The 26469-nt window shown below is 43.6% G+C and overlaps 2 protein-coding genes across 2 annotated transcripts in view; one reads left to right on the top strand and one right to left on the bottom strand.

Annotated features, from left to right (window-relative positions):
• Positions 1–273: 273 nt before the first annotated feature.
• On the top strand, positions 274–14754 carry NDUFAF1 (NADH:ubiquinone oxidoreductase complex assembly factor 1). Its single transcript, XM_026479977.4, has 5 exons — positions 274–379; positions 3369–4017; positions 7523–7708; positions 13910–13984; positions 14519–14754. The coding sequence occupies exons 2-5, from the start codon at positions 3445–3447 to the stop codon at positions 14666–14668; spliced, it is 984 nt and encodes a 327-aa protein (XP_026335762.1). The 5' UTR covers positions 274–379; positions 3369–3444; the 3' UTR covers positions 14669–14754.
• A 1480-nt stretch (positions 14755–16234) lies between these two features.
• NUSAP1 (nucleolar and spindle associated protein 1) overlaps positions 16235–26469 on the bottom strand; it is a 34620-nt gene continuing 24385 nt past the window's right edge. The window contains exons 7-11 of the mRNA XM_026479975.4: positions 24811–24998; positions 22650–22807; positions 20027–20143; positions 18843–18951; positions 16235–17096 (exon numbers count right to left, since the gene is read on the bottom strand). Of these exons, the coding sequence (XP_026335760.2) occupies positions 17003–17096; positions 18843–18951; positions 20027–20143; positions 22650–22807; positions 24811–24998 (666 nt within the window). The 3' untranslated portion in view covers positions 16235–17002. The remainder of the gene's footprint in view (positions 17097–18842; positions 18952–20026; positions 20144–22649; positions 22808–24810; positions 24999–26469) is intronic.

Below are 26469 nucleotides of genomic sequence, written 5' to 3'. Positions count from 1 at the left end.
ATGCGAGGTGGAGTTTGCAGCCTGAAGGAGGGTTGCAGAAAGGGAAGGAGAAAAATCTCTAAATTCTTCCCGACTTTCTCAGCGCAGAAACGATCAGGAGGGGTGGAAGCCGAGCCCTCTGGGAGGCTAGGTGTCGACCAAAAGCCTCAATTCGCGGGACTCCGGGAGCCTTATTATTCTTCTCCCGCCTGTACCTCGGCCGGAACTCTAGTGCCCTAAGGCCTGGTTGGGCGCCGGACCGGAAAAGCGGATGGACCCACACGAGGAAAGCGGAGTACCCGGTCAGGAAAAGCGGGGACCCGAGTGGAAGCCACTCTCGGGCGCCGGCGGAGAGGCCCGCGGGCGCCGGCGGGCAGTGGGGGCGACGCAGCCCAAGCAGGTGAGGGTTGAGGGGGCCCCCTCGCTGCGACATGGTCTGGAGCGCTCCCTCGAATCAGATCGGCAGTTAAACACTGGGGCTCTAGAGTTTCGTTTTCTTTCTTAGCAGCTGTGTGACCTCCAGTAGTTTATTCTTGGAACCTTCTTTTCCTCGTCTCTGTAATCGGAATAATAACAGTACCTCTCAGGCTTGTTGTGAGGAGTCGATGGACTACACTTGAAACGGTTTCGGGCGCGTGGTCAGTCCTGGATATATAGTCTTGACGAAGACTGCTCTCTCTTAGCTCCGTGGGTCACGCTGCGGTCAAAATTGACCAACTTCAGCCCGGGGTCATCCAGTGGATGGGTTTTACTTTATTGGCAAAAATACGAAACAAAAATTTATAATTAAAGTTATATTAGAGAAGTAACTGCCCTACTGAGTGCTTGGAAAATGTGAATATTATTCATAATTCCATCATTCTGCACACGACTTTAAGCCTTTTTTTCCTCCTTCAAATCTTTTTTTGTTGGTACACTTTTATGTTTGTTATATTAGTATATATGCAGTTTTGATTCCTCATTTGCCACTTAGTAGTGTAGCCTATGGGTGGGGTTCATGAGAATCATTTTCGATTGTACAAATTCCATATTATGGGATTATCATTTGTTTCCCCAGTTCCTTCATATGTAGAGGTAAAATTATTTAAGCACAATCGGCGAGGGAAATTGAAATATTACCTATGATTCCAGGACCTCAGATCAACTGTTTTTAATTTTCCTGGTTCCTTTCTATTTTTTTTTTTTTTTTAAGATTTTATTTATTTGCGGTAGAAGCAGAGGGCGGAGGGAGAAGCAGACTCCCCACTGAGCATGGAACCCTATGCAGGGCTGGATCCCAGGACCCCAGGACCCCGGGATCATGACCTGAACCAAAGGCAGCTGCTTAACTGACTGAGCCACCCATGTGCCCCTACAGTTGGTCTTAATAGAGATGAGGTTATTGGCCACGGATGTGAGTAGAAGTTAGGTCAGGGAGTTGGGCCTTGTGTACTGTTTTAGGAGTTTGAATTTCTGGGGGTGGGGATTGCTGATTTATTGTAAGGGGAGTGCAGTCATATTTAGATCCCTTTTGTTGGCAAGAAAGGATGGTTTGGGAAAGGTCAGAGTCAGGGAGGTGAGTTAGGACTTTGCTGCTTAGAAGAGTGTCCAGTGGGCCAACGACAAGGGCATCACCTGGGAGCTTGTTAGAAATACAGAAGGTAAAGGATATCTAATGAGTTCCAAAGGTTAAGTTAGCTAGGCAGAATCCACGGAGGGCACTCCTGGCCTGGGAGCAGCACTGCCAAGGCCTGAATCAGCCCAGAGAGGGACTCCTGATTGGCAATTGTTGGACTGCAAGTGTTTGTGGTTATTGGAGTAGAGAGTGGGGATGTGACTGAGGTGAGGTTGGGGAGATGAATTTTTGTTTTTCCTCTCTCCTGGTCTTTGGACCAAGACAGCAGAAAGAAAGAGAACTTGACATTGCTCATTTTATTCCTTTTCGGGGTAGCTGGAGTAAGTAGGAGAGACGACTATTTAGCCAAAGTTGTTATTTTACCAGAGTTATGGAACTTATATTGCTGATGTTTTGTTGTTGTTTTTAAAGATTTTATTAGATTTTATTTTTATTAGCTCGCATGCGCGTGTTTGTGTGCACACACACGGGTGGGGGGCAGGGGGAGAGGGAGAGGGAGAAGCAGAAGCAGGCTCCCCGCTGAGCAGGAACCCTGAGATCATGACCTGAGCTGCAGGCAGACGCTTAGCCGACTGAGCCACGCAGGAGCCCCTGTTGCCGACGTTTTACATGCAGAGGCAGTAGCATGTAATAGAGGGACTTAAGCCTAGGGTTCTGGTTCGAGCGTCCATACTGACTAGCGTTGTGAGCTTAGGCAGATCACTTCACCTGTTGGTGTCTGTTTCCTAGTGTCAGTGCATTCAGTGAGATAATATATGTCAGGTGGTTTGAGACTATTAAGAATGGCATTTAAATGTGATGGTATTAGTGTTATTGTTTAGGTTCTAGATTTGAGGAAGTCAAATAGTGACTGATAGCTCAAGCCTTGCTACTCAAAGTGTGGACCGTAGACTAGGAGCTTGTTAGACATGAAGAATCTTGGGGATTTTATCAGACTTGCTGAATCAGAGAACACTCATACCCATTATTCCATCTGATCTTCAGAAGAATCCCTTAGGGTAGGTAGAGGACATGTTAACACAGCCTTACCCCTGAGGAAGTGGAGACTTCAAAAGATCAACAGCTTTACCTGAGGATAAAGAAGTTGATTAGGTTTAGCAGTCCTAAATTGCCAATATTCACAATACTTACAACCTAATAAGTGGGCATGTTTCTTACTCCACATACAGTGCACACTGTAGTCCCTCTTTTTGTAGATGAAGTGCTAAAATGTTGTCAGTTAGCCTAGGTCCAGAGTGAATTAGTTGGATATTCTATTTTAGGAATCAATGATTTCTTTAAAAATCTAGCATAAAAATTTGCTTTAAGATTGACACGACCTGGGATACCTGGGTGGCTCAGTTGGTTAAACGTCTGCCTTTGGCTCAGGTCATGATCCCATGGTCCTGGGATCGAGTCCCACATAGGGCTTCTTGCTCAGTGGGGAGCCTGCTTCTCCCTCTGCCTGCCGCTCCCCCTGTTTGTGTGCTTGCTCTGACCAAAAAAAAAAAAAAGATTGACACAACGTTTTGAAGCGTGTAATTGAATTATTTTGGGATCAGTAATTAACTGCATGAAGGGGGCCTATGTTTCTTTACCTTTTGGCATTTTTTCACAAGGCAGTGGGATGCTTTACATACAGTGCAAACAATATTCTTCCCATAGTAAGGCCCTGGGTAAATGTTTACAGGATTAGAAAATAAGTTCAAATCAAAATACATGATTTGTGTTGCATTTGAAATTGTGATGCATTCATTGCTACCCTGGTAACTGTTCAATGTCTTTTCTGTTCTAGGTGGAATTGGGCTATTTGCTGAAGCTTCTTTCCCTCATAGACCAGGGAGAAATTTACATTTGGACTTTATCTTACCATGGCTTGGGTTCACAGATTTCTGAATGGCGCTTACATTTTCAGACATTACCCCAAGCCAAGTGCCTCATGTCCATTTTTGGGTACTCGCTTTGCATATTATTGTTCTAGTAGTCTTCAGAAACCCGAGGCTGCTCCTGGCAAAACCTCCTGTCAGAGGAATTCTGAAGGGGATTTGCAAGGACATCACCAGAAAGAAGTTGTTTTGGATATAACCTCTCCTGAGGAGAAGCCTGAAGTTAGTTTTGATAAAGCAATTAAAGATGAAATAATGGACCATTTTAGGCGTTTGAAGGATGATATTGTGAATCATTGGATAGGCCCTGAAGGCCGCCCTCTGCATGAGGTCTTGTTGGAACAAGCCAAGGTTGTCTGGCAGTTCCGTGGAAAAGAAGATTTGGATAAGTGGGTAGTGACTTCTGATAAGATTATTGGAGGCAGAAGTGAAGTGTTCCTGAAAATGGGTAAGAATAATCAGAGTGCACTGCTGTATGGAACTCTGAGTTCTGAGGCGCCTAAGGATGGGGAAAGTGGCCGCAGTGGGTACTGTGCAATGATATCCCGGATTCCAAGGGTAAGTGAAGCCCCAGAGCCTCCGTTTTCTACTGAACTTGGGTGAATTTCATTTTAGCATGAACTGTAGCATATGGCTTTTGTTTCTATAAATGAACACACCTGGCAGGTCATCTGTATATGGGGTTAAGTAACTCCTGGGCACAGGTATAAAGCAGAAGCATAAGGGGGAGGTGGTTCCTGAGGAGGGGGTACTTGTTTCTGGGCATCACTTTGGGCCAGGGTGGAGCCATTCTTATGTTTGAGGAGCCCTGAGAAGTCAGACATTTGAATGCTGGTTTGGGGAGATTGCATCTTCTCTAATAGACCACAGACCCTGTGATGGCCAGGGGTTCCTTAGAGTAGACGTAGGGTCAGCCTGTGGCTTTTTTTTTTTTTTAACTTTTTATTTTAGAATAGTTTTAGTTTTACAGAAGAATTGTACAGGTAGTGCAGAAAGTTCCATTCCCTTCTTGGCCTTTTGGCTAAGATCAAGTGTAGTACAGAAAGTTCCATATGCCCCTCACCTATCTTCTTCAACTGTTGCCATCTTACATTGCTGTAGTACGTTGATTACAACTAAGAAACCAGCGTTGGTACATTACTATTAACTAATTCCAGACACTATTTGGATTTCACGTTTTTCCACTTGTCCTTTTTTTGTTCCAAGATCCCATCTGGGACACCACATTACATCCAGTTGTCATATCTCCTTAGGCTCCTTAGTCTCCTCTGGTCTGTGGTAGTTTTCTAGTCTTTCCTTATTTTTCATGAGGATTTGAGAAATCCCGGTCAAGTATTTTGTGGAATGACCCTCAATTTGGGATTTTCTGATTTTTTTTTTTTTTTTTTCTCCTGGTAAGACTGGGTTTCTGGATTTTTAGGAAGAATACCACAGAGTTGAAATACCCTTCTCATCACTCATATCAAGGGCACATGCTAGCAACGTGACTCAACACTGATGTGTTCACCGTGATCACCTGGCCAAGATGGTGTTTGCCAGGGTACTCCATTGTTAAGTTACTTTTTTTCTTCTTCTTCCCATACTCTGTTCTTTGGAAGAAAGTCAATAAGTACATCCTACATTCAAGGCATGGGGTAGGGCATGGGATTAGGTGGTTTCTCCTGAAAGGGATGGTATTTACATAAATTATTTGGAATTCTTCAGAGAGGAAGATTTGTTCTCCCACATTTATTTATTTAGTCAGGCAGTCATTTTGTATGGACTCACACTTCCGGTTATAATCTAGTACTGTTATTTGTTGCTCAAATTGTTCTAACTTTGGCCATTGGCAGCTCTTTCAAGTTGAGTTTTGTCCCTTTGACATGCCTCCATTTTTTTGTTTTTTAGCAGTTTCTTGCAGTACAGGATACTCTAAGCACATCCTATATTTTCTCTGTCCCAACCCTGGAATTAGCCATTTCTCAAAGGAGCCCTGTTTCCTTTTTTAGGAGATCTGGGTCCTGGGTATGCTTGTTGCTACTGGGTTGACATTACTTCCAAGACCTCTCAGTGGACACAGCAGGAAATACAGGGATGTGTACCAACCCTGAGGAAGCACGTCTGTAATTATTTCTATATCTGTAGTAAACTAAACATGAGTTCATACTATGCTCTGACTCTAATCCAGTACCATGTAGTTCATTCTGGGCTTCTCCCTCTTGCTTATCTGTAATTTCCCTCTATAATATTGAGAAATCTGTCTCCTATCACCGTCAATTTAGCTACTAATTCAACCCCAGCATACATACAAAGCAGTTTCAGAACTTCTAAATCTTAACCCTGTGAGAAACGCCCTTACCAACCAGAATACAGTATTGACATATAGTTTCTTTCGTCTTCAGCCTTACAGTTTCCAATCAGAGCACTGTTTTCCACAGTTACTTAGGTTGACTCCTTTGTCTCACCATCAACCTGTGGCTTTTTGCAAATTTGCTGACCAGGTGTTGTTCCCGGGCTTCCTGGACAGGCTCCCATGCCTGGCCTTGGCCGCAGCCCCTGGATATTTGCTTGAATATTGTACTCTAAGGAGAAAGGCAAATGTTAGGAATAATCTTAGGCTCCCTCTCTCCAGTTAATGATTATAAAGAAAGGTATGTGTTCTTTGAAAGACATATGCTTACAAAGATTATTATTTTTTTTTTTTCAGTGCCTGAAACCCACAGAATGGATTTGGCCATTCCACAGTAGAAAATAATTCTACAGCTAGATGCACATTGTGGGGTATTAAAAATAGGTGATAAAATTTATTAAGTGCCCTGCCGGTCCTTGTGCTACTTTATATACATTTATACACACACACACACACACACACACACACACCCCTTTAATTCCTCACAACTCTCCTCTAAGGTGTAGTCATCCTCATTTTACAGATGAGGAAACTGAGGCTTTGGGAGATTTAGTGACTTGTTGAAGGTTATACAGGTAGTTGGAGCACCTGGGTGGCTCATTTGGTAGAGTGATGGACTCTTGGTTTCAGCTCAGATCATGATCTGAGATTGAGTCCCGTGTGGGGCTCTGCTTGTCCTTCTCCCTCCCCCACTGCTCCCCTTCCACAGCCCCCCACTCTCCTGCTTGGTGTGCGCACACTATTTTTTTTTTTCAAGATTTTATTTATTTGTCAGAGCGTGCGCACAAGCAGGGGGAGTGGCAGGCAGAGGGAGAGGGAGAAGCGGGATCCCCGATGAGCAAGGACCCCAACTTGGGACTCGATCCCAGGAGCCTGGGATCATGACCTGCTTAACCGACTGAGCCACCCAGGTGTCCCACTCTCTCTCTTTAAAATAGAAAAATAAAATCTTTTTTTAAGAGTTATATAGTTAGTAAATAATAGTTCATATGTGAGCACTGCTGTTCTTAAAATCAGGTTACCTTTGAGATTGGTATAAATAAACTCCTTTGTTCATTAACACTAAATTCCACTTTCCCTGAGAGAGACCGTATAGATGGTTAAGAATACAGAGTTTGGAGTTAAATGGCACTGGATCTACCACTTCCTAGCTGAGTGCTCAGTTTCTTCATCTGTAAGATGGGGCGCCAGCGATAGTACCTAGCTCACAGGGTTGGGAGGATGAAATTACGCCTGCGCAGTGCTAAGGGTAAGCTTTCAGTGGATGGAAGCTATTGTGATAAAACAGCAGTTTTTAAACTTGAGCTCGTTCATAGTTTTCTGATTTATAGGAAGTCAGCTGTCACGCCCACTCAGAATCCATTGCTCCATAGGACCCGGGAAAAAAGGTACATAGAGTAATTCATTTCCATTCATTGATACAAGTGAGTGCCTACTACACGTCATCACTGTCCTGGGCCAATCATGTCTTGAACATTACCTTAAAAATATAAAACCGTGTCAGTATTTTGCACTAAAATAAGAATCATCAGATTTATCCGCTTCCTTACGGTGGTAGAAAGCCAAAAGAGGCAGGAAAGTGCCTCGTGGACCCTTTAGATGCTGCAGAAGATGACTAACATTTTGCTAATAGTGGAAAATGAGATGAAATTAATTTTCCTTTCTGTACCGTAGGGCCCTTTTGAGAGAAAGAGGAGTTACGACTGGTCCCAGTTCAACACTCTGTATCTCCGTGTGCGTGGTGACGGTCGGCCTTGGATGGTGAATATCCGAGGGGACACAGATTTAATCCAGAGGAAGAATCAGATGTACAGTTACTTCATGTTCACCCGTGGGGGGCCCTACTGGCAGGAGGTCAAGGTAACAGCACAAGTCTTTATTGTGTATGAAAATGAAGTCTCGAGATCATGGTTACACTGTAGTATGTTTGGTTCGCTTGTTTTCCTTATTAATCCCTCTTGGAAGGTGTGGAAAGGGAAAGAAGGAAGATGACCTATGAGTGAGATTGATAGAATTGATTTTTTTCTTTCATTAATATAAATGTTCGTTTCCTAGCCAGTAAATATTTTTGATAAAGATGTGGCCAGGTCCATGCTAAGTCATGGGTACCTCTCTGCTCTGGGCCCAAGTAGACGTTTAAGTTTCTGCCATATCCCCTCTTCCAGGCAACTGTACTAAGCTAGTACTCCTAGCTTAGTAGAAAGGCTCCCTTAAGCGCAATAAGTACTTCATATTTCATGATCATGAAATTTTTATTTATTTCGTGGTAATATAATACTTCATGAGAAGAAGCTTTGAGAAGTTAAAAAGTGTTAACCTGGAGAAAAATAAGTAGAAATTCAGGGAATGAATTTCAACTGCCCACTCTTTTCTTCTGTCTACTGAAAGGTTTTTAATCCATAAACTCAAAAGAAAGTCCCCATTTTGCTTATACTTAAACCTAAGGGTCATTCTGGATTCCTTTCTCCCTCATTCCACATACATCCTGTTAGCAAATGCTGTCACCTATACTTCTAAAATACACCCAGAGTCTGACCATTTCTGGCCATCTCTCCCACAGTCACTCCAGTCCAGGCCTTTGGATTACTACAGCAGCTTCTTTATTGATTTCCTTTGTTCTCTTGCCCCTAAAATCCACTCTCCACACAGCAGCCAGAATGACCTAAGCGTAGTGCAGATTACGTCACTCACATGCTTAAAACCCTCCAGTGGCTTCCCCTTACAATTAGAATAAAGCCCATACTCCTTAACATGGCCTACTGGGCCTACAGTATCCAGCCCCTGACTTTATCCTCAGTCTCTCAGCTCCCTCCCTCCTCCATTCTGGCCCCTTTTCTGTGTGTCAGACCCAACAAGCTCACCTCCATCTCAGAGCCTTTGTTCTTTGTGTTGTATTTGCTGGTGTGCTCCTTCCCCATGTCTTCACCTGCTTCCTCTTTCCTGTCGTCTACCTCCCAGCTCAGAATTCACCTCAGACGCCTGACCCCTGTAGGGTTGCACCCTCTAACCCAATCACTTTGAGTAAACACTACCCTGTTTTTGTGTTTATTTTTATTTATTTGAGAGAGGAGTGGGAAGGGACAGAGGGAAGGGGGGAGAGAGAGAGAGAATCTCTCTAGCCAACTCCCTGCTGAGCGTAGAGCCTGACATAGGTCTTGATCTACCACCCTGAGATCATGACCGGGGCTGAAGTCAAGAGTCGGACACCTAATCGACTGAGCCACCGAGGTGCCCCTCTGTTTAATTTTTTCATACAGCTAATGACTAGGTAAAATTACTTTGTTCATTCACTTGTGTCTTTGTTTATTGTCACTTTCTACCCTGCTGCCCTGGAACATAAATTCTGAGAGCAAGGACCTCGTCTGTATTGTTCATGGCTGCTTCCCTGCACCTGGAACAGTGCCTAGCATATAATAGGCAGTCGATACATATTTGTGCACTAATAAAGATACATAAAAATTATATGTAACACTTGTATACAAATAATATATATATATACTGCATTCTAAAAACAAGGATTTCATATAGAAAATTTGGAAAACAGCAAAAAGGAAAAAAATGTAGTACCACTACCCAGAGGCAGAGCACTTCTCATGTGTTAGATTTTTGCTTATACTTTTTAAAAAAATTTATTAACAAAAATGGTATCGTATTAGTGCTGTTTTATAGCATATGTTGTTCAGTGAATTTTATGTATAACTTCCTACTGAAATATTTTTACATCATTTTTAATTCTGTGTATTATACTATATAAGTATACCAGAATTTACTAGTTCATCCTCTGTTACTGTACATTTTGATTGTTTTTGGAATTTTTCACTGTTTTACCAAACTCTAAAGTAAATATCCTTATTTTCTAGGATATATTTTTAGAAATAACATTTCTAGAATAAATGATACATATATTTTTAAGGCCTTTGCACATTGCCAAATTATTCTGTAGTATTACCATTTAATTGTTAACAATTACTTTCTTCGCTGAAAATACATATAGTCCTAATCTTTATCTGGAAAGAATAGTGGTTGGCAACAGCTCTCTTTAAATTATTGAGGGAAAGTTTTGGGGAAGAGATTTTTTTTTTTTAAAGATTTTATTTATTTATTTGACAGGACAGAGACAGCCAGCGAGAGAGGGAACACAAGCAGGGGGAGTGGGAGAGGAAGAAGCAGGCTCATAGCGGAGGAGCCTGATGTGGGGCTCGATCCCATAACGCTGGGATCACGCCCTGAGCCGAAAGCAGACGCTTAAACGCTGTGCCACCCAGGCGCCCCGGGGAAGAGATTTTTTAAGATTTTATTTATTTGATAGAGAGATAGAGCCAGAGAGCACAGGTTGGGGGAGGAGGAATGGCAGAGGGAGGAGGAGGAGGGGCTCCCCACTGAGCAGGGAGCCTGATGCAAGGCTTGATCCCAGGATTCTGGGATCACGACCCAAGCCTAAGTCAGACGTTTAACCAACTGAGCCACCCAGGTGTCCCGAGATTTTTCTTTAATTGAAGTATTATTGAGGTACAATGTTATATTAGTGTCAGGTGTACAACATAGTGATTCAGCATTTATATACATTACTCAGTGCTTACCACCATTAAGTGTGGTCACAAGAGGTATTTATTTTTTTTTAAGATTTATTAATTTGAGAGAGAGTGCACCTGCATGAGCAGGGGTAGGGGCAGAGGGAGAAGGAGAAGCAGACTCCTGACCAAGCAGGGAGCCCAAAGCCAGGCTCGATCCCAGGACTCTGAGATCATGACCTGAGTTGAAGGCAGACACTTAACTGACTGAGCCACCCAGGCGCCCAAGATGTTTTTAATTAAATGTTACTAATTGCTGTTCACTTGTTCATGAATAATTCTCCTGTAGTAAATAGAAGTGAGATGCTCAAATATTTACTCTGATTATAGAGAGAAAACAGAAAAATGGTGGGAAAATTACATAGTTTACTGTCACTTGTAGAGAAAGAGCAACTGTACATCCTTTTTCTTTTATACAAGATTTAATGTTCCTTTGTAGCTTTTTTATCCAGTTAAAAAAACCAACCAGTTCCCTTGGTGTAGACAGTGGTCTTAGAGAATTACGTGTCAAAAAGATAGAAGAGATTAGTTTGAGGGGATGGTGTGGTATGTGACACATGACACACGACAAGCAGGTAGCCTTGATTCCATTTCCAAAATGTTTTGACTACTGAGGTAGATGAAGTGCCAAGCTAGGGTGCAAAATGCGAACTGATGGGGGGTCATGTCCCATCCAGGTTTGTTTGACAGGAATGAAGGGAGCGGGTGAAATAGGATGTGACTGTATGTATGTGTATGTATTTATTATTGATTTAGGATTTATTTATTTAGATTGATTTATTTTAGAGCGAGTGAGCATGAGCGGGAGGGGTAGAGGGAGAGAGAAGCTCAAACAGACTCATGCTGAGCCGGGAGCCCGACCCAGGCTTGCATGCGGCGTACCACCCTGAGATCATGACCTCGGCGGAAACTGAGGGTCCAGCGCTCAACTGACGGGGCCACCCAGGCGCCCCGGATAGGACTGCATGTTAATCTGCTGTGTGAGCAGTGTGATCTTGTGTAGTGGCGGCTTGGAATCCGAGTTTTGAACTGAGTTTTTTTTTTTTTTTTTTAAAGATTTTATTTATTTATTTATTTGACAGAGATAGAGACAGCCAGCGAGAGAGGGAACACAAGCAGGGGGAGTGGGAGAGGAAGAAGCAGGCTCATGGCAGAAGAGCCTGATGTGGGGCTCGATCCCAGAACGCTGGGATCACGCCCTGAGCCGAAGGCAGACGCTTAACCGCTGTGCCACCCAGGCGCCCCGAACTGAGTTTGTTTTTATGTCAACAAGTGCTTTTGGTGATAAGTAATCTGAACACATTTTTTTAAACATTTTTATTTCTTGGTTCTAAAATCAAAATCTAAAATGATGTACAGTGAGAAGTCTCACTCCCACTCGTGTCCCTGTCCACCCTTTTTCTGCCCACTCTCTATAGGTGGCCACTTTGAGTAGTTTCTTGTGTCGCGTGGCAGTTTCATCATACACATACAAGCAAATGTGGGTACATACTCTTATTTTCTCCAGGTTTTTTTTTTTTTTTTTTAAACTCAAAAATAGCATACTTTGGGCATCTTCTGTGCTTATTTTTAAAATTTCAATCCTAGGGGCTCCTAGGTGGCTCACTTGGTTAAGCACCTGACTCTTGATTTCAGCCCAGGTGGTGATCTCAGGATCGTGAGATTGAGTCCAGCATCACGCTCTGTGCTGGGCACGGAGCTTGCATAGGATTCTTTCTGTCCCTCTGCTTCCCACCCCTCTAAAAAATAAAGTAAAATTTAAATCCTACAGAGCTTCCATATCACTATATAGAGTTATTCTCCATTTTTTTGTTATTTTATTTGGTATTTTCGGTTATATGGAAATCCTATAGTTGATTCTCTATTAATAGCTACTGGGTTGTTCCCAATTGCTATAAGTTTATTAGGTGGTTTTTTTTTTTTTTTTGAGGTGTTTTTAAAATTTGTGTTTATACTGTGGATTCTGTCTAGGTCCTCTTCATCAGTAACATATTGTAGAGGTCTTCCCATTGCATCCTGTGTAGATCTGCATTAAGAAAATAGCTGCCTAGTATCAGGTGCATGGATGCACCATAATTTAACCATTCCCCTATTGTTCCTTTTCCTTTTTTTTTTTTTTTTTTGTTGCTAGAAAAAGCTACATCATCATGTATTTATCAGAGTTTATAACATAGATTCCTAAAAATGGGGCACCTGGGTGTCTCAGTAGGTTGGGCGTCTGCCTTTGGCTCAGGTCATGATCCTGGGGTCCTGCGATTGAGCCCCATGTCGGGCTCTCTGCTCTGTGGGGCGCCTGCTTCTCCCTCTACCTGCCGCTCCCCCTGCTTGTGCGTGCTTGCTGTCAAATAAATAAAATCTTAAAAAAAAAACAACATATATTCCTGAAAGTGAGATTGGTAGGTCAAAGTTATGGCATTTCAAAATTTGCTAAATATTGCCATTAGTTTTCTGCATAAACATTACCATAAACTTAGCAGCTTCAAACGGCCCGTGTTTATTAGCTCACAGTTCAGTAGGTCATGAGTTGGGGTCGGTATAGCTGGGTTCAGCGCACAGAGCCTTAGAAGGCTGAAATCAGGGTGTCACCTGGCTGTATTCCTTTCTGGAGACTCTGAGGAAGAACCTCCTTTCAAGTTCATTGTAGTTATTGGCCAGATTCAATTCCTATGATTGTAGGACTAACATCCTGGTTTCTGTACTGGTTGTCAGCTAAGTGCCGCTCTCAGCTCCTAGAAGCTGCTTGCAATCCTTGCCATTTCTCTTCTGTCTTCAGAGCCAGCAATGGAGAATCCTCCCTCCCCCCTCCCCCCTCCCCCGAGCCAAGGAAATGTTCTTAACTTCTTTTGCCAGTCCTCCAGTGGGCTCAAGTGATGAAGTGGGGCCTACAGAGGATAATCTTCCCTATATTAAGGTTAGGTGCTTTGGGACCTTCCTTGTGCACAGTCCCTTCTCAGCAGCAGAGGGTAGGGTGAATACCTGGAAGAAGGTGTGTAGACGCAGAAGGTGGAAATCTTCAGGCCATCGTAGACTCTTGCCTCCCAGTTGCGGGCCACTCGGAGTCGTACCGGTCTGCACACCGACCAGCAGTATACAAGTGTGCCCGTTTCTCCCTTTCCCTTCCCCATGTTTCCATTGGTTGTTAAATCTTAGTTACCTTTGAAAGCTTTGTGGATACTAGTTTTTGTCCATAAATGTTACAAATATTTTTTTCCTAATTTATCCTTTGTCTTTGCTGTCAGAAAGTTAAATTGTGCTCTATCATTTTTCCTTTGGCATTTCTTGCTTAGAAAGGTTTTTTTGTTTTATTCTAGTACTTATTCATTAAAAAAATTCTGTGATCCAAATGACTAGCCACTTGTCATAACTGCATATATTAGAATTATAATGTTAGAATTAATGTTAGAATTAAACTGTTATTATCATTGCAATTCCATACGTAGGCCTCATTTGCTTATATTTTAGCTCTGAAGTAAATGGTTTCTCTTTTCAGATTCCTTTCTCCAAATTTTTCTTCTCTAATCAAGGAAGAATCCGGGATGCCCAGTACCCGCTTTTGCTCGACAAGGTAACATTTTCCTGTACTTTCACTCAGAACTGTTACCTTTAGTGAAACAGAACTCCTGGAAGGATGACTTCAGTCCATTTTTGAAGATCGGCAAATGAAAGATGAAAATTCTTATCAAGGCCACCCGTTAGTCCACCCAGAGGTTGATTCAGACCTGTTCTGGGAGCCAGACCCCCACCTGGGTGGGCTTTCAGTGTGGTCATCTTTTCAGCCTGCCTACTTTGTATCTTAGCTCCAAGATAGGAGAACGGTATTCCAGTTCAGGAGGGCTTCGAGGAACCTCATTAGGCACCCACGCTGTCCTCACCAGTCTTAAGTGGCACTACTTTAAAGAGAGGGAAGAGGAAGTAGAAAGTAGAAAGCAGGTCAGCCTGTACTTCCTCTTACGATTTGCTACAGCATCGGAGAACGAGGGTATGCTGCTGAGGGCTGATAGCGTAAAGACCCGGTTATATCAGTCGCCTCATGGAACTTGAAAACCCCGGGAACAGTCAGTGTATGGGATTTTGATCCGCTTCTCTGTTTTAAATGTAGATCTCTTCTATTGGATTCACCCTGGCTGATAAAGTAGATGGTCCATTCTTCCTGGAAATAGATTTTATTGGAGTGTTTACTGATCCAGCCCACACAGAAGAATTCGCCTATGAAAATTCTCCAGAGCTTAACCCCAGACTTTTTAAATAGAGATGGTAATTTTGTACTACCAAACGAAGAGTAGTAGTATCCATGATGACAGAGACGAAATAAAGTATTTCTTTAATGGCTTCCAACCGACGGCTGGTACGTATTCCGAGACAAACCTAAATGCTGTTGCCAAGAGGGGCCACTCAGAGGGAGACACAGCATGAAACTAGGTTCTAAGCTGTAACTTTATACAAGTCCTGATGCGGAGGTATTATGTAAAGAACTTAACTGTTTTGGGTTAAAATGATTGCTGTTAGGAACAATTCCTACACGCGTAGGCGTTGCCAAAGCACGAAGTCCTCAAGGTGACTGTTGATGTCGTTCTCCTACTCTGTTCCTTGTAGGTTTCTCGTGTTTTCTAATCCATCATTTGAGGAAAGGAGATTGCTATACAGTTCGGGGATTTTTAGTATATTCAGACTTGTCAATATTTACCACAAGCTAATTTTAGAAAATTTCTTTCTGCCTTAGAAGTAACCTTAATGCCCCTTTGCAGGCACTTTTTTTTTTTTTTAAATCATGTTCAGTTAGCCACTGTATAATCATTAGTTTTTGATGTAGTGTTCAGTGATTCATTATTTACGTATAACAAACACCCAGTGCTTATCACAACACATGGCCTCCTCAATACCCACCACGCTGTTACCCCCTCTCCTCTGAAATCCCCGGTCTTGCAGGCACTCTTAATTCCCTCCCAGCCCCAGGTTATCTTTTTTTTTTTTTTTTTTTTTAAAGATTTTATTTATTTATTTGACAGAGAGAGAGACAGCCAGCGAGAGAGGGAACACAAGCAGGGGGAGTGGGAGAGGAAGAAGCAGGCTCATAGCGGAGGAGCCTGATGTGGGGCTCGATCCCATAACGCCGGGATCACGCCCTGAGCCGAAGGCAGACGCTTAACGACTGAGCCACCCAGGCGCCCCCCCAGGTTATCTATTGATCTACTTTCTCCATAGGTTTAGCTTATCTGTACGGCCTACAAAGACCCTGTAATATGTGATCTTTTACGTCTGGCGGCTTGTCACTTAGCATAAGATCTGTGAGATTCATCCATGTTGTCACATTTTATTAGAACCCTTTTCCTTTTTAGCGCGTCATCATTTTTAATCTGGGCAGCTCTAGTTTCTCTGCTTTTTGCTACGAGGAATAATACTCCTGTAAATATCTGCCTACAAGCTCTTGTGTGGACGTGTGCTTCTCTTTGTCTTGGGTACATACCTAGGAGTAGACAGTAATATGCTTCTTGAACTTCAGTGTGTTCCGTGCCGTTGCTGGGTAATATGGCAGACATACATTTAAGATACTACCAACCTGTTTTCCCAAGTGATTATACCATTGTACCTTCCTCGCTGCAGTGTCTTTGACAGCGATTTAATTGATCTGATCTCTGCTGCTTCATAATACAGCTGAGTTTATTCAGCACCCAGGAGTACGCCAATGTTCTGTGGACTCATACACATAACAGTAAGTGTAACAGAGTTGGACACGTGCTGTGAAAAATACAAGAGGAGGACATGGTCATTTCTTCTTCGGGTGAGAAGAGGTGGTCAGGACAGGATGCACGGAGAGTACAAGTAAACTTGTTCCATTTATTTACAAAGACTCTACCACCATGAGGAAACATCGTCAGTACAAAGCTCAGAAGCCCCACCTAGGTGCGACAGAAATGGCTGTGAGGCTAAGCAACTCTCGTCTTTTCCATAAAGTAGTATGTCACTCTGACGAAGCATACTGATCCTCGAAGCAGCCGTCCTCGGTTTCGGTATGGCTCTGTATATTTTTACGTAAGGCTAGAATGAGCTATAGAGTTTTTAAGAATATACTGAGTGACAGATGGCAGTTACATCAAGTGGTCTGAACAAACGTGCATGGGTAACAGAACACCAGATAGGGAGACTATTTATGCTGTTACCAACCCGTTTGGTTCCGTTTCATTAAGACTACTCGATTCTCTACAGGAGGCAGAGGTGGCTCTCTCAGCTTGTTAGTGGTCCAAGTTCTAAAGCTTGTGGTAGAACTACCTCCCATCAGGTAAATGCTTCTGTCTAGAAGAGGATTCCAGTTCTGTCAGCGGAGGCAACCTGATGTTAAAAATCTGGGTCGAGAATCTATAGGCTGAGTCCCAGAAAACTGTACAGAAAACCATTTCAAAGAATTAGTGAGCGTTAAGGTTAGTATCTTTTCAGGGATGTAGCATGTGAGGAAAACCACCAACACCACACAGATAGTGAACAAAGAACAGAAAAAAGTTTTGACTAAAGTGGGGAAGACAGTAGAAAAATATTTACATTAAAGAAAGGGTTCAGAATAAAGGACTATTTACAGGATGTTAAAAAATTAATCTTTAGCCATAATGAGGCCTCTTCGAGCTCCCAAAACCTTTGCTTTCTTCTCCTTTCGTCTTTGCTCATGTTGTTTCCGTTGTTCTTCCCTAAAGAGAGAGATAGGTACACATTAGGGTCTAGTGAAGATCCAGAAGAGTCCACTTTAAAGCACCTGTTGTCAGACTAATGTTCAAGCTTAAACTGAAATCCAGTATACTTGTATAATACACGCTCTTACCAGACACTGCTCTAGCTAGTGGGCTGTCTGTGGAAGCCACATCTCTAAGTCACTTGTGTTAAAGGGCTAGAAACTGGTATTTTCCTTTTTTTTTTTTAAGATTTTATTTATTCGACAGAGAGAGAGACAGCCAGCGAGAGAGGGAACACAAGCAGGGGGAGTGGGAGAGGAAGAAGCAGGCTCATAGCGGAGGAGCCTGATGTGGGGCTCGATCCCATGACGCCGGGATCACGCCCTGAGCCGAAGGCAGACGCTTAACCGCTGTGCCACCCAGGCGCCCCTGGTATTTTCCTTTTTGTTAATGCAGCATTCTAAAATTAAGCATGGAACTCTAACAAAAGGCACCTCGGTACCTTTGTTTTAAATGAGAAATCTCTACCTTTGGAAGTCAGAGGTCAGGCTCAAAATCTTATAGTCTGGTGGAAGTGCTGGAACTAGAACCAGGGTCTGCTGACCTAAGCCACTGTATTTTTCCGGAAGGGATTGGGGATTGGCAGGAGGGGTAGGGGGAAGGCTAGGAATATGTTAAAAAAAATCATTAAGTAGGAGCACCTGAGTGGCTCAGTTGGTTAAGTGTCTGCCTTCGGCTCAAGTGGTGATCCTGGAGTCCTGGGATTGAGCCATACGTGGGGCTCCCCGCTTAGTGGGGAGTCTGTTTCTCCCTCTGCCTGCTGCTCCCCCTGCTTGTGCTTTTTTTCTGACTCTCGCTGTATCAAATAAAATCTTAAAAAAAAAAGTAATCTCTACACCCAATGTGGGGCTCAAACTCACAATTCCAAGATCAAGAGTCGCACGCTCTTCCAACTGAGCCAGTCAAGCTCCCCTATGTTAACAATTTTATTTTCTTAAAGATTTTATTTATTTATTTGACAGAGAGACAGCCAGTGAGAGAAGGAACACAAGCAGGGGGAGTGGGAGAGGGGGAAGCAGGCTTCCCACTGAGTAGGGAGCCTGATGTGGGGCCAGAACACTGGGATCATGACCTGAGCCGAAGGCAGACGCCTAACCGACTGAGCCACCCAGGCGCCCTCCCTATGTTAACAATCTTAATAGCAAATGTAGTTAGTAAATGTCTTGGTGGCAGCTGGATATGGGCAAGTCAAATGATGGGTAATTCTGTGTCAGGATAGTTCTATGCAGGGAATCAACTCAACCAGGACCAGCTATAGCCCACAGCAAGCTCTGGCTTTGGTTTTCACACAGAAGGAAGCCTCTAAGGATCACCCGGGGATTTCTTCTGGGTAGGACCTCGAAGCCTAGTAAGCCTGGTTTCCGTAGGACTGAAGAATTTACACCTGGGCATTTGGATTGGTGTCTGGAGGGATATCCAGGTGCACTGTTTGGACTGGTAGGCCGTGTCAGAGCAGGTCTCCTCATCACCTATCGAGCTTTGGAAATAGTGCAGTTGTTTGGACCCCATCTCCCAATTACTGAATAAAAACCACTGTGGTGGGGCCTAGGCACATGTGTCTTCAGGAAGTTTTATATGTGATTCCACGACTACCGTTTTCTTAAACCTCGCTATTACTGAAACTCTGTGCACCTCAGAGGGTTTGCTTTTATATATAGTCTTTCAAATTAAAAGAACTATAGAACCGGATAATTAGGTACTCACCTAGTCTGGAGAGGAGGTTGTTTGTAAGTTCTCTTACAGAAGCTAACTCTGTTTACATGCTCCTTCACAGAACTGTTTTCTTTAGACTGACCCCATGGTTTCAGTTTGCCTAGTTTGGGAGAGACAAAGATTTAAGAAGATTCTTCTGTTTATATTCCCAATTTTATTCTTCTCACTTGAGGCTATTTGCTTGCTATCAATATTTATACTTTATTTTTATATCCATTTGCCAGTTTAATTTTATTAGTTTTATTTCCATATTTCACAAATACATTCAATTTTTCCCCCTAAAATTAAGTTTTTTTTGTTTGTAAGATTTACTAAGAGGAAGTCAGCACTTGTGCACACATGGCCTGGAGGGGAAAAGGGAGAGGGAGAAAGAATCTCGAGCGGACTCTGTACTGAGCGTAGGGCCCGATGACGGGCTCAATCTCATGACCCTGAGATCATGTCCTGAACTGAAATCAAGAGTCGGACGTTGAACCAGCTGAGCCACCCAGGTGCCCTGGGAAGTCTTACTGTTTTAAAGCAATTCTAGGGACGCCTGGGTGGCTCAGTTGGTGAAGCCTCTGCCTTAGGTTCAGGTCATGATCCTGAGGGTCCTGGAATTGAGTCCTACATCGGGTTCCTTGCTCAGCGGGGAGCCTGCTTCTCCCTCTGCCTGCCTCTCCCCCTGCTTGTGCGCGGTCTCGGACAAAATCTTTAAAAAAAAAAGTAATTCTAGAATTACTGAAAGACCACAAGAAGTATTGGTGTTGCTGTTTTTAGTATTTGTATTTTGAATGGATATACAGATACTTTAATATATGCCCAATTTATATGGGCATTTATATAGCCAATAAATGTCCCAGGTTGTTGGACTGGTGGATTCCAGCCTGGGATCCTTTGAAAGGTGTGAAGAAAACAAGCCAATTTCCAAGTTTCTTGATTTTTGCCTGAAGTTTTATTATTTAACACCGATTAGAAGTTACATCTTTGATTAACGAAAATGTAAGTGAATTATTTAGTATTTGCTTAGTGGGCAGTCTTTTAAATCACGGGTCATGTGGACCCAGGGGGATGAAATTCTAGGTGGTCAAGTACGGCTTTCCACTGAGGCACTAGAATTTTTCACATCCTCAGATGTAGAACTATTTAATTCTCAGGCTTCGGCACATCTTGTATCTCAGACCATCTGCACGTACCTTTGTGTGGCTCATAGTTGAGGGGACGAGACAGACTTGCTTTGAGATCAAACACTGGCTTCTTGTTGGAGACTGGAGTCTGTGCTGCCTGAGTTGTCGGCTTGAACGGAGTAACAACTGCAAAACCAAGGAATGAAACCCCAGGGCTTCATTAGGAAAAAAAGGCCTATACAGTTTCTCGTTGAAGTACCATGTCTCAGTCTCAAAAACATCGCCTCTATGGGCAGTCTCAAACACGTAGGGTTAAAAAGGAACAGGGAGGGAAGAGTAACTAAGGCAAGCTAACCACTGAGACTTGCTTCCCTTGTGAGCAGCTTCCCAAATAGTCTCAATATTAGGATATTTCCTAGAATCAGCTGGGAGTTGAAAATCCTGTTTAAATAATTGGGTACATTTTCAGGCCATGTCCCTGGTATTATTCACCCTTTAAAAATATGTTGGTAGTAACATTTTCATCCACAGATATAAAGCCTGCAAGGAACCTAATCATCACATATAGGTGAAAAGATTTCTGGCTCTGGTTATTTAATAAAAGCAGTTATTTAAAAATGTGAATTTTTGTACCCTAAAGTTAATATACCAGAATGGTAGGACTCAGCCAAATTTTTGCCCTAGTTGGGCACCGTGTATCGGGCACATTTCACAGCGCTTTCCCGTCACAGGCTGCACTTAGGCTTTTGGCGAATGGCAGCACTTGCGTGTATATATGAATAGCCACCAAGATCTGGGACCACCCAGTTAAATGAGAAGAGCCCAAAAGCCCTGTGCTTAAGTGATCCCACTGTGTCGCCATCAGGTGCTGGCAGGGAGGGGACAGGCGCTGGCCACAGCGCGAGCATAGTTGCAGTATGTACAGTTCAACCGGTACCGTAACTGCAGCCCCGCCACACGCCAGTCCGCCCGAGGTCTAGAGAGGCTCCGCACGCACACAGGAGACATGGGTAAGAATGGTCATAGCGCTGATAACAAAAGCTGGACACGCCCAGTGGTCAACGAGCGGGAAAGCGCATAAATCGAAGTATATCCATACCAGCGAAAGTGCACATTTTATAGCTCATTTATCGGTGTGGATGATTCTTGACACAAACTGAGTGAAGCAAATCATTGGGAAAAAATCATATAATTTGATTTCCATTACATAAGATTCGTATCTGATAACTGGAGGAAAAAAACGATCCCATCCCAACTGGGCACACCCCTGAATTACCATGAGAAAGCTCACAATTTGGAAAACATTGTTTCTGTCTCATGTTCTCTGAGCATTTTTGAGTCCTTTGTCATTATGAGGTAAGTGGCTGCTACTCAGTGACCTCAGCTCTCTGTAAAATAACACAGTCCCATCTTAGGCACGTCCCCTTCCTTGGTAGCACTGCCCTCTGCCCAGGCGCCTTTCTTCCCGTACTGTCGGAAGACCGGGAATGTTACGTGGAACGGGTGCTTGCTGCTGGTGTTGAGATGAAGGGTTAGGGCGGGAATGAGCGCTCATTTAAAGGAAGCATCACATAAACTTACTGTTCCCACTACCTCTGGACCCGCTTAAAATGTAGCTGTCCACCTCACTCCTATCTTTAAGGTATGAAGACACGCTCACAGACTCTGCACGCTGATTACCGAGCCCGGACTCTGGTCTGAGGCCCCTGCTGGACTGCTCTAGTCTCGGGAGTTGGCGAGCCTTTCTATGGGACCAAGGCTCTTGCCTGACGGGTTCAACAGGACGCTCAGGAGAATTTTGACATACTCGGTTCTAATCCAGGCCTCGATCTGCTGGTTGTAATTTTTTTTTTTTAACTCTGTACTGCTACTGCAGTATTCTTTGGAAAACCACCTAGTCCTTGTAGGTGATGACGAAGTAGGCCGTGTGCAGCAGATGATCCATACGGCGTATTCCGGTTTACAAAATCTACCGGTCCAGAACTCTGGGATCCTGTTAGTTTCACAGTCCTGGAGGACCAGCCAGAGGCTGTAAGGAACACTGTGATTCTCCTTTCAATCCCTGAGTCCAAGAAGGGGCCGACTGCTCTTCAGGGAGGGTCACCATCTTAGGACTCCTCAGAGACAAGATGGAGTCCTCAGGCAGATACCAGTTTTTTGTTCATGTCTCGGGCATTTTCCTCACTAATATAAAATGAAAAATATGCTATAGTGAAATTTTTGCTTTGGATTTTATAGTTGTGGAGAGGCTTTAAGTAAACAAATATGCTTAATAATTTCATGAAGTTGCTAAGTGAAATAAGTCAAGCAGAGAAAGACAACTATCATATGATTTCTCTCATCTGTGGAACATAAGAACTAGGAAGATCGGTAGGGGAAGAAAGGGATAAAGAAAGGGGGGGTAATCAGAAGGGGGAATGAAACATGAGAGACTATGGACTATGAGAAACAAACTGAGGGCTACAGAGGGGAGGGGGTGGGGGACTGGGATAGACCGGTGATGGGTAGTAAGGAGGGCACATATTGCATGGTGCACTGGGTGTTATACGCAACTAATGAATCATCGAGCCTTACATCGGAAACCGGGGATGTACTGTATCGTGACTAACATAATGTAATAAAAAATCATTAAAAAAAAAATAATTTCATGAAGTTACACAGATTAAAGATGAACCAGAGTTTTTTCTTTTACCAGAAGCAGAATTCCCGGTTGTGGACTTTAACTTGTATGTCCCGAGCACAGCCTGGCCTTTAGGGGTACTCCCAGATATGGTCGCGTGAGGAGACTTTCTGGCTGGAGTCTTGGTCAGTGAACGCTTATGCTCATTATCTTTGGTAGCAGCTGAAAACCTACACAGGACAGAGGAGTACGAAACATGAGTGCTTGTGTGAAGAGTAACATACCAAGCGTACGAGCAAAACCACGTGCCCACCACCAAGCAGTGAAAGGGCTCGATATATACTTGTTAAGTGAATGAACCTTTTTTTTTTTTTTAAGATTTTGTCAGAAGGAGAGAGCGAGCGCAGGCTTCCCACTGAGCAAGGAGCTGATGTGGGGCTGGATCCCGGGACCCTGGGATCATGATCTGAGCCAAAGGCAGACACTTAACCAACTGAGCCACCCAGGTGTCCCATGAATTAACCTCTTTTGCAGAATAAACGTTTTACGACGCTTAATTTGTAAAATACGGTTTTGTATTCTCTGCTTTCCTTGCCTTGGACAATGACAGGACAAGGTAGGGCTCCAAGGAAATGCCTGTGGTGCTCAAATTACTCCCCTCTTTCTCCTCCTGGTGACGGCCGATCAGGGAACAGGAGACCGCTCTACCAGGTAAGTGACGGGAACAGATCTTACGTCTTCCTCGTAGATGGTCATTCATTTAAATGGTACATAAGCTCATTCTCCTAGCAAACTGCCATAAATTTATTCCACTGACTATGATGCATATTTTTTATGCATCTTAACGTCTGAAATTAGGATGTGTTTCGTAATTAGTAACATCATCGTTGGCAGTGATTTTTCTTAGTGGTTCATAAAATAGTGGTGAGTCTGCAGCTGGTGGTGTCTTAGATTCAGTGAGAATCAGGAAGGACAGATATATATATACCTGGTGGTGGTGGGGTTAACAGAGGAGAACTTCTGGACTTAAACTAAAAGTAGTAGTAATCTGGTATCAGCACCCGACATTAGTATGAAATACCATGTGACCCAGTTACGACACCTGCACGTTGGGAGAGGCGCTGTGAAGCCCGGGCTGCTCTGAACACTGCAGTAGAGCGAGGGCTCGCCCGACCACGGTGTTCTCAGTACTATTAAATACAGTCAGAACTGCCGCGTAGAGGTCCTCAGACTCCGTGCTAACTCAGTAAACAGAATTCCAAACCTAAGGGCATTTGTAAGCTCTAGAAATGACATCAAGTAATTACATGTGTCGGGGAAGTGTTACCAGGCACCAGCGCTATTAGATGCTGCAAACACCCTTTAGAAAGGAGGGAATAGGGCGCCTGGCTGGCTCAGTCGGTAAGCATGTGACTCTTGATCCCAGGGTTGTTGGTTCGAGCTCCACACTGGTTGTGGAGATTACTTAGAAATAAAATCTTAAGGAGCGCCTGGGTGGCTCAGTGGGTTGTCTCCTTCGGCTCAGGTCATGATCCTGGGGTTCTGGGACTGAGCCCCACATCAGGCTCCGTGCTCAGCAGGGATCGTGCTTCTCCTCCCTCTGCCCCTTCCCTGCTCATGCACTCTCACTCCTTCTCCTTCTCAAATAAAATCTTAAAAAAAAAAAAGAGGGGGGAGATTAAAATTTCTATATTAAAGAAAGGGGGCCTGAAGATCTTCATCTCTGGGATAGTTATAATTGCGGGCTACCCTGCTGTCAGGAAAGGTACAAAGATAATAGAGGGGTCAGTGGGACATACGATAACTATGACACTGCAGTACCCTGTGGGTTTCAAAAGTTAAACTTCAGGACGAGTCAATTAAGTTCTCTGCATCTAGATATTTTCTGTAGGAATTTAGCTTCAACTTTACATTTAAGTCTACAGAAAAATCTTCTCTTCACGTCTTTACAGGCATACATAAAACTAGTAAAATGAATATCCATATATACCTTCTATCTTTACTTATGAGCCAAATGTGAGCTTAGAGAGGTTTGATAAGAAAATCCACCACAAATTTAAAGACAAAAGGTTAGAGCTTATAAAAGCCATCCACTTATTTTCTCTCCATTCTGATCCTCTTTTGCCTTCTTTCTCATCAACATTAAAACATTCGATGTCGCCCACCTGAAACGTACAGGAAGCAGTAAAGCTTTGAGACCTTGTTCTCGATTACATTTTGGAGCTCTTCTTACCTGACGTTCATTTTAGTTGCCGAGAGAACGGAACGCTTGGCGGAGCCCTTGCCACGCAAGGTGCTCCGGCCCGCGGCGCCCAGGGGCCGGCCCTGCGAGCGGCGCTGGCTGGTGGGCGTACAAGCCGCAGGGAGCCTTCCTCGGAGAGGAACTGGAGTCACCGCCACTCCCTTGGTGACGGGCTGCTTCTGCAGAAAGACACCGCACCATGTTCAATTTGGGCTTCTTAGCACTGTCTCCAGAGCACCCCCATTCATCCCCTTGTTCCATACCTACTTTTTAACCCCACCTGTTAGCTTTCCTTCTCACCGCCTCATCCTCTTCCTACCTACCAGGGGGGCCGGGCAGTTCCTTGCACCTGTATCGCTGTGGTGACCGAGTTAGGAGTAACTTCTGGTTGTGCTGAGTCATGCGTTACAGAGAGCCTTTCTCAGCTGCCACAGATCCAGGTCTTTTCTTTTTCTTTTTTTATTTATTTGACACAGAAAGAGAGACAGAGAGAGCACAAGCAGGGGAGCAACAGGCAGAGGGAGAAGCAGGCTTCCCGCAGAGCAAGGAGCCTGACTCGGGACTTGATCCCAGGACCCTGGGATCATGACCTGAGCCGAAGGCAGAGCCCCAACCGACCGAGCCACCCAGGCGCCCCTGAACCCAGGTATTTTCTGACTAACGAATGTGGCTCAAAAGTGTCCTGGGGCCAGAAAGGGAGAATAAATAGCTTCTCTTGGACATACAGTATCTTTGAGAACATGATAAGCCATTTATTAAATACAACTCACAGAACCACCTATTATACACTTAGCACATGGAATCTACAAATAATTCCAACCCTGCCCCCACAAACCCCCTCAATGGGTTCTTAAAGTTATTAAAAAACAAACAAGAGAGGGCAGGAAACCCTCCCTTTGAAATGGCCAGGGAAGGTCCACTTAGGTTATTTTTTAGACATTGTCAGGGCGCAAAGAATAACGAGAACCTCCTATCACTGGCTGAAGCTCTTGCAAGCAAGAGAAATTCAGCTTTGTGAACGGACAACAGGGGTGGCACGACTGCAATCGACAAGGTGAAGACAAAAGTCAGAAAAATTCTGATTGTATCCTCGGAAACACAAGCACTCAGAAGTAGGTCCACTTCTCAACATACAAGCAGAAGAGACGCTGATGTGACACGAAGTTAAAACGTACTGAAATATTTAGCAAATGCACATCTATACCGTTAGGCAGGAGCCCAGGTTAGATGTATGAAGCACACTGTTGTATCCCTCACACCTTTTCTGCTGCCTTCTGTCTTTCCCCCCAAATTCCCATTTTCCATGCTGTGTCTCCTCACAGTTCACTTGGTGTCAGGACCATCAACTCTGCATCTTTGTTTTCAACTACTTGTAATGCAGAAATGAGGCTACTAGCCCTTGCCCGTCTGACTTTTTTCAGGTAGAATATTAAGCCATTTATTCTAGTAGTATTAACTCCTTTTGTTAGCGATGTATGTAACCAATCCCTCTCTTTTAGCAATAAAAATCCTGTTTAATCCTAACAAAGAGGTCAATCTTACCATATACGAAAAAAAAAAAGTGGGTTAAGGATTAAATATAGGGAAAAATAATAAAAGCAATACAAATAAATATAAGAGCTTATTTTTATGATCTTGGAACAGGCAGGG

The sequence above is a fragment of the Ursus arctos genome, unplaced genomic scaffold (assembly GCF_023065955.2).
Source record: "Ursus arctos isolate Adak ecotype North America unplaced genomic scaffold, UrsArc2.0 scaffold_36, whole genome shotgun sequence".
Taxonomy (NCBI): Eukaryota; Metazoa; Chordata; class Mammalia; order Carnivora; family Ursidae; genus Ursus; species Ursus arctos.
The sequence above is the reverse complement of the archived record's forward strand: the minus strand, read 5'-3'. Positions and strand labels throughout refer to the sequence as shown.

Excerpts from the sequence above, each read along its gene's own strand:
- NDUFAF1 (XM_026479977.4), top strand. The coding sequence starts at position 3,445 with ATGGCTTGGGTTCACAGATTTCTGAATGGCGCTTACATTTTCAGACAT. Across the intron at positions 7,709-13,909 it reads CCTACTGGCAGGAGGTCAAG|ATTCCTTTCTCCAAATTTTT; the intron begins GTAACAGCACAA and ends TTCTCTTTTCAG. Across the intron at positions 13,985-14,518 it reads ACCCGCTTTTGCTCGACAAG|ATCTCTTCTATTGGATTCAC; the intron begins GTAACATTTTCC and ends TTTTAAATGTAG.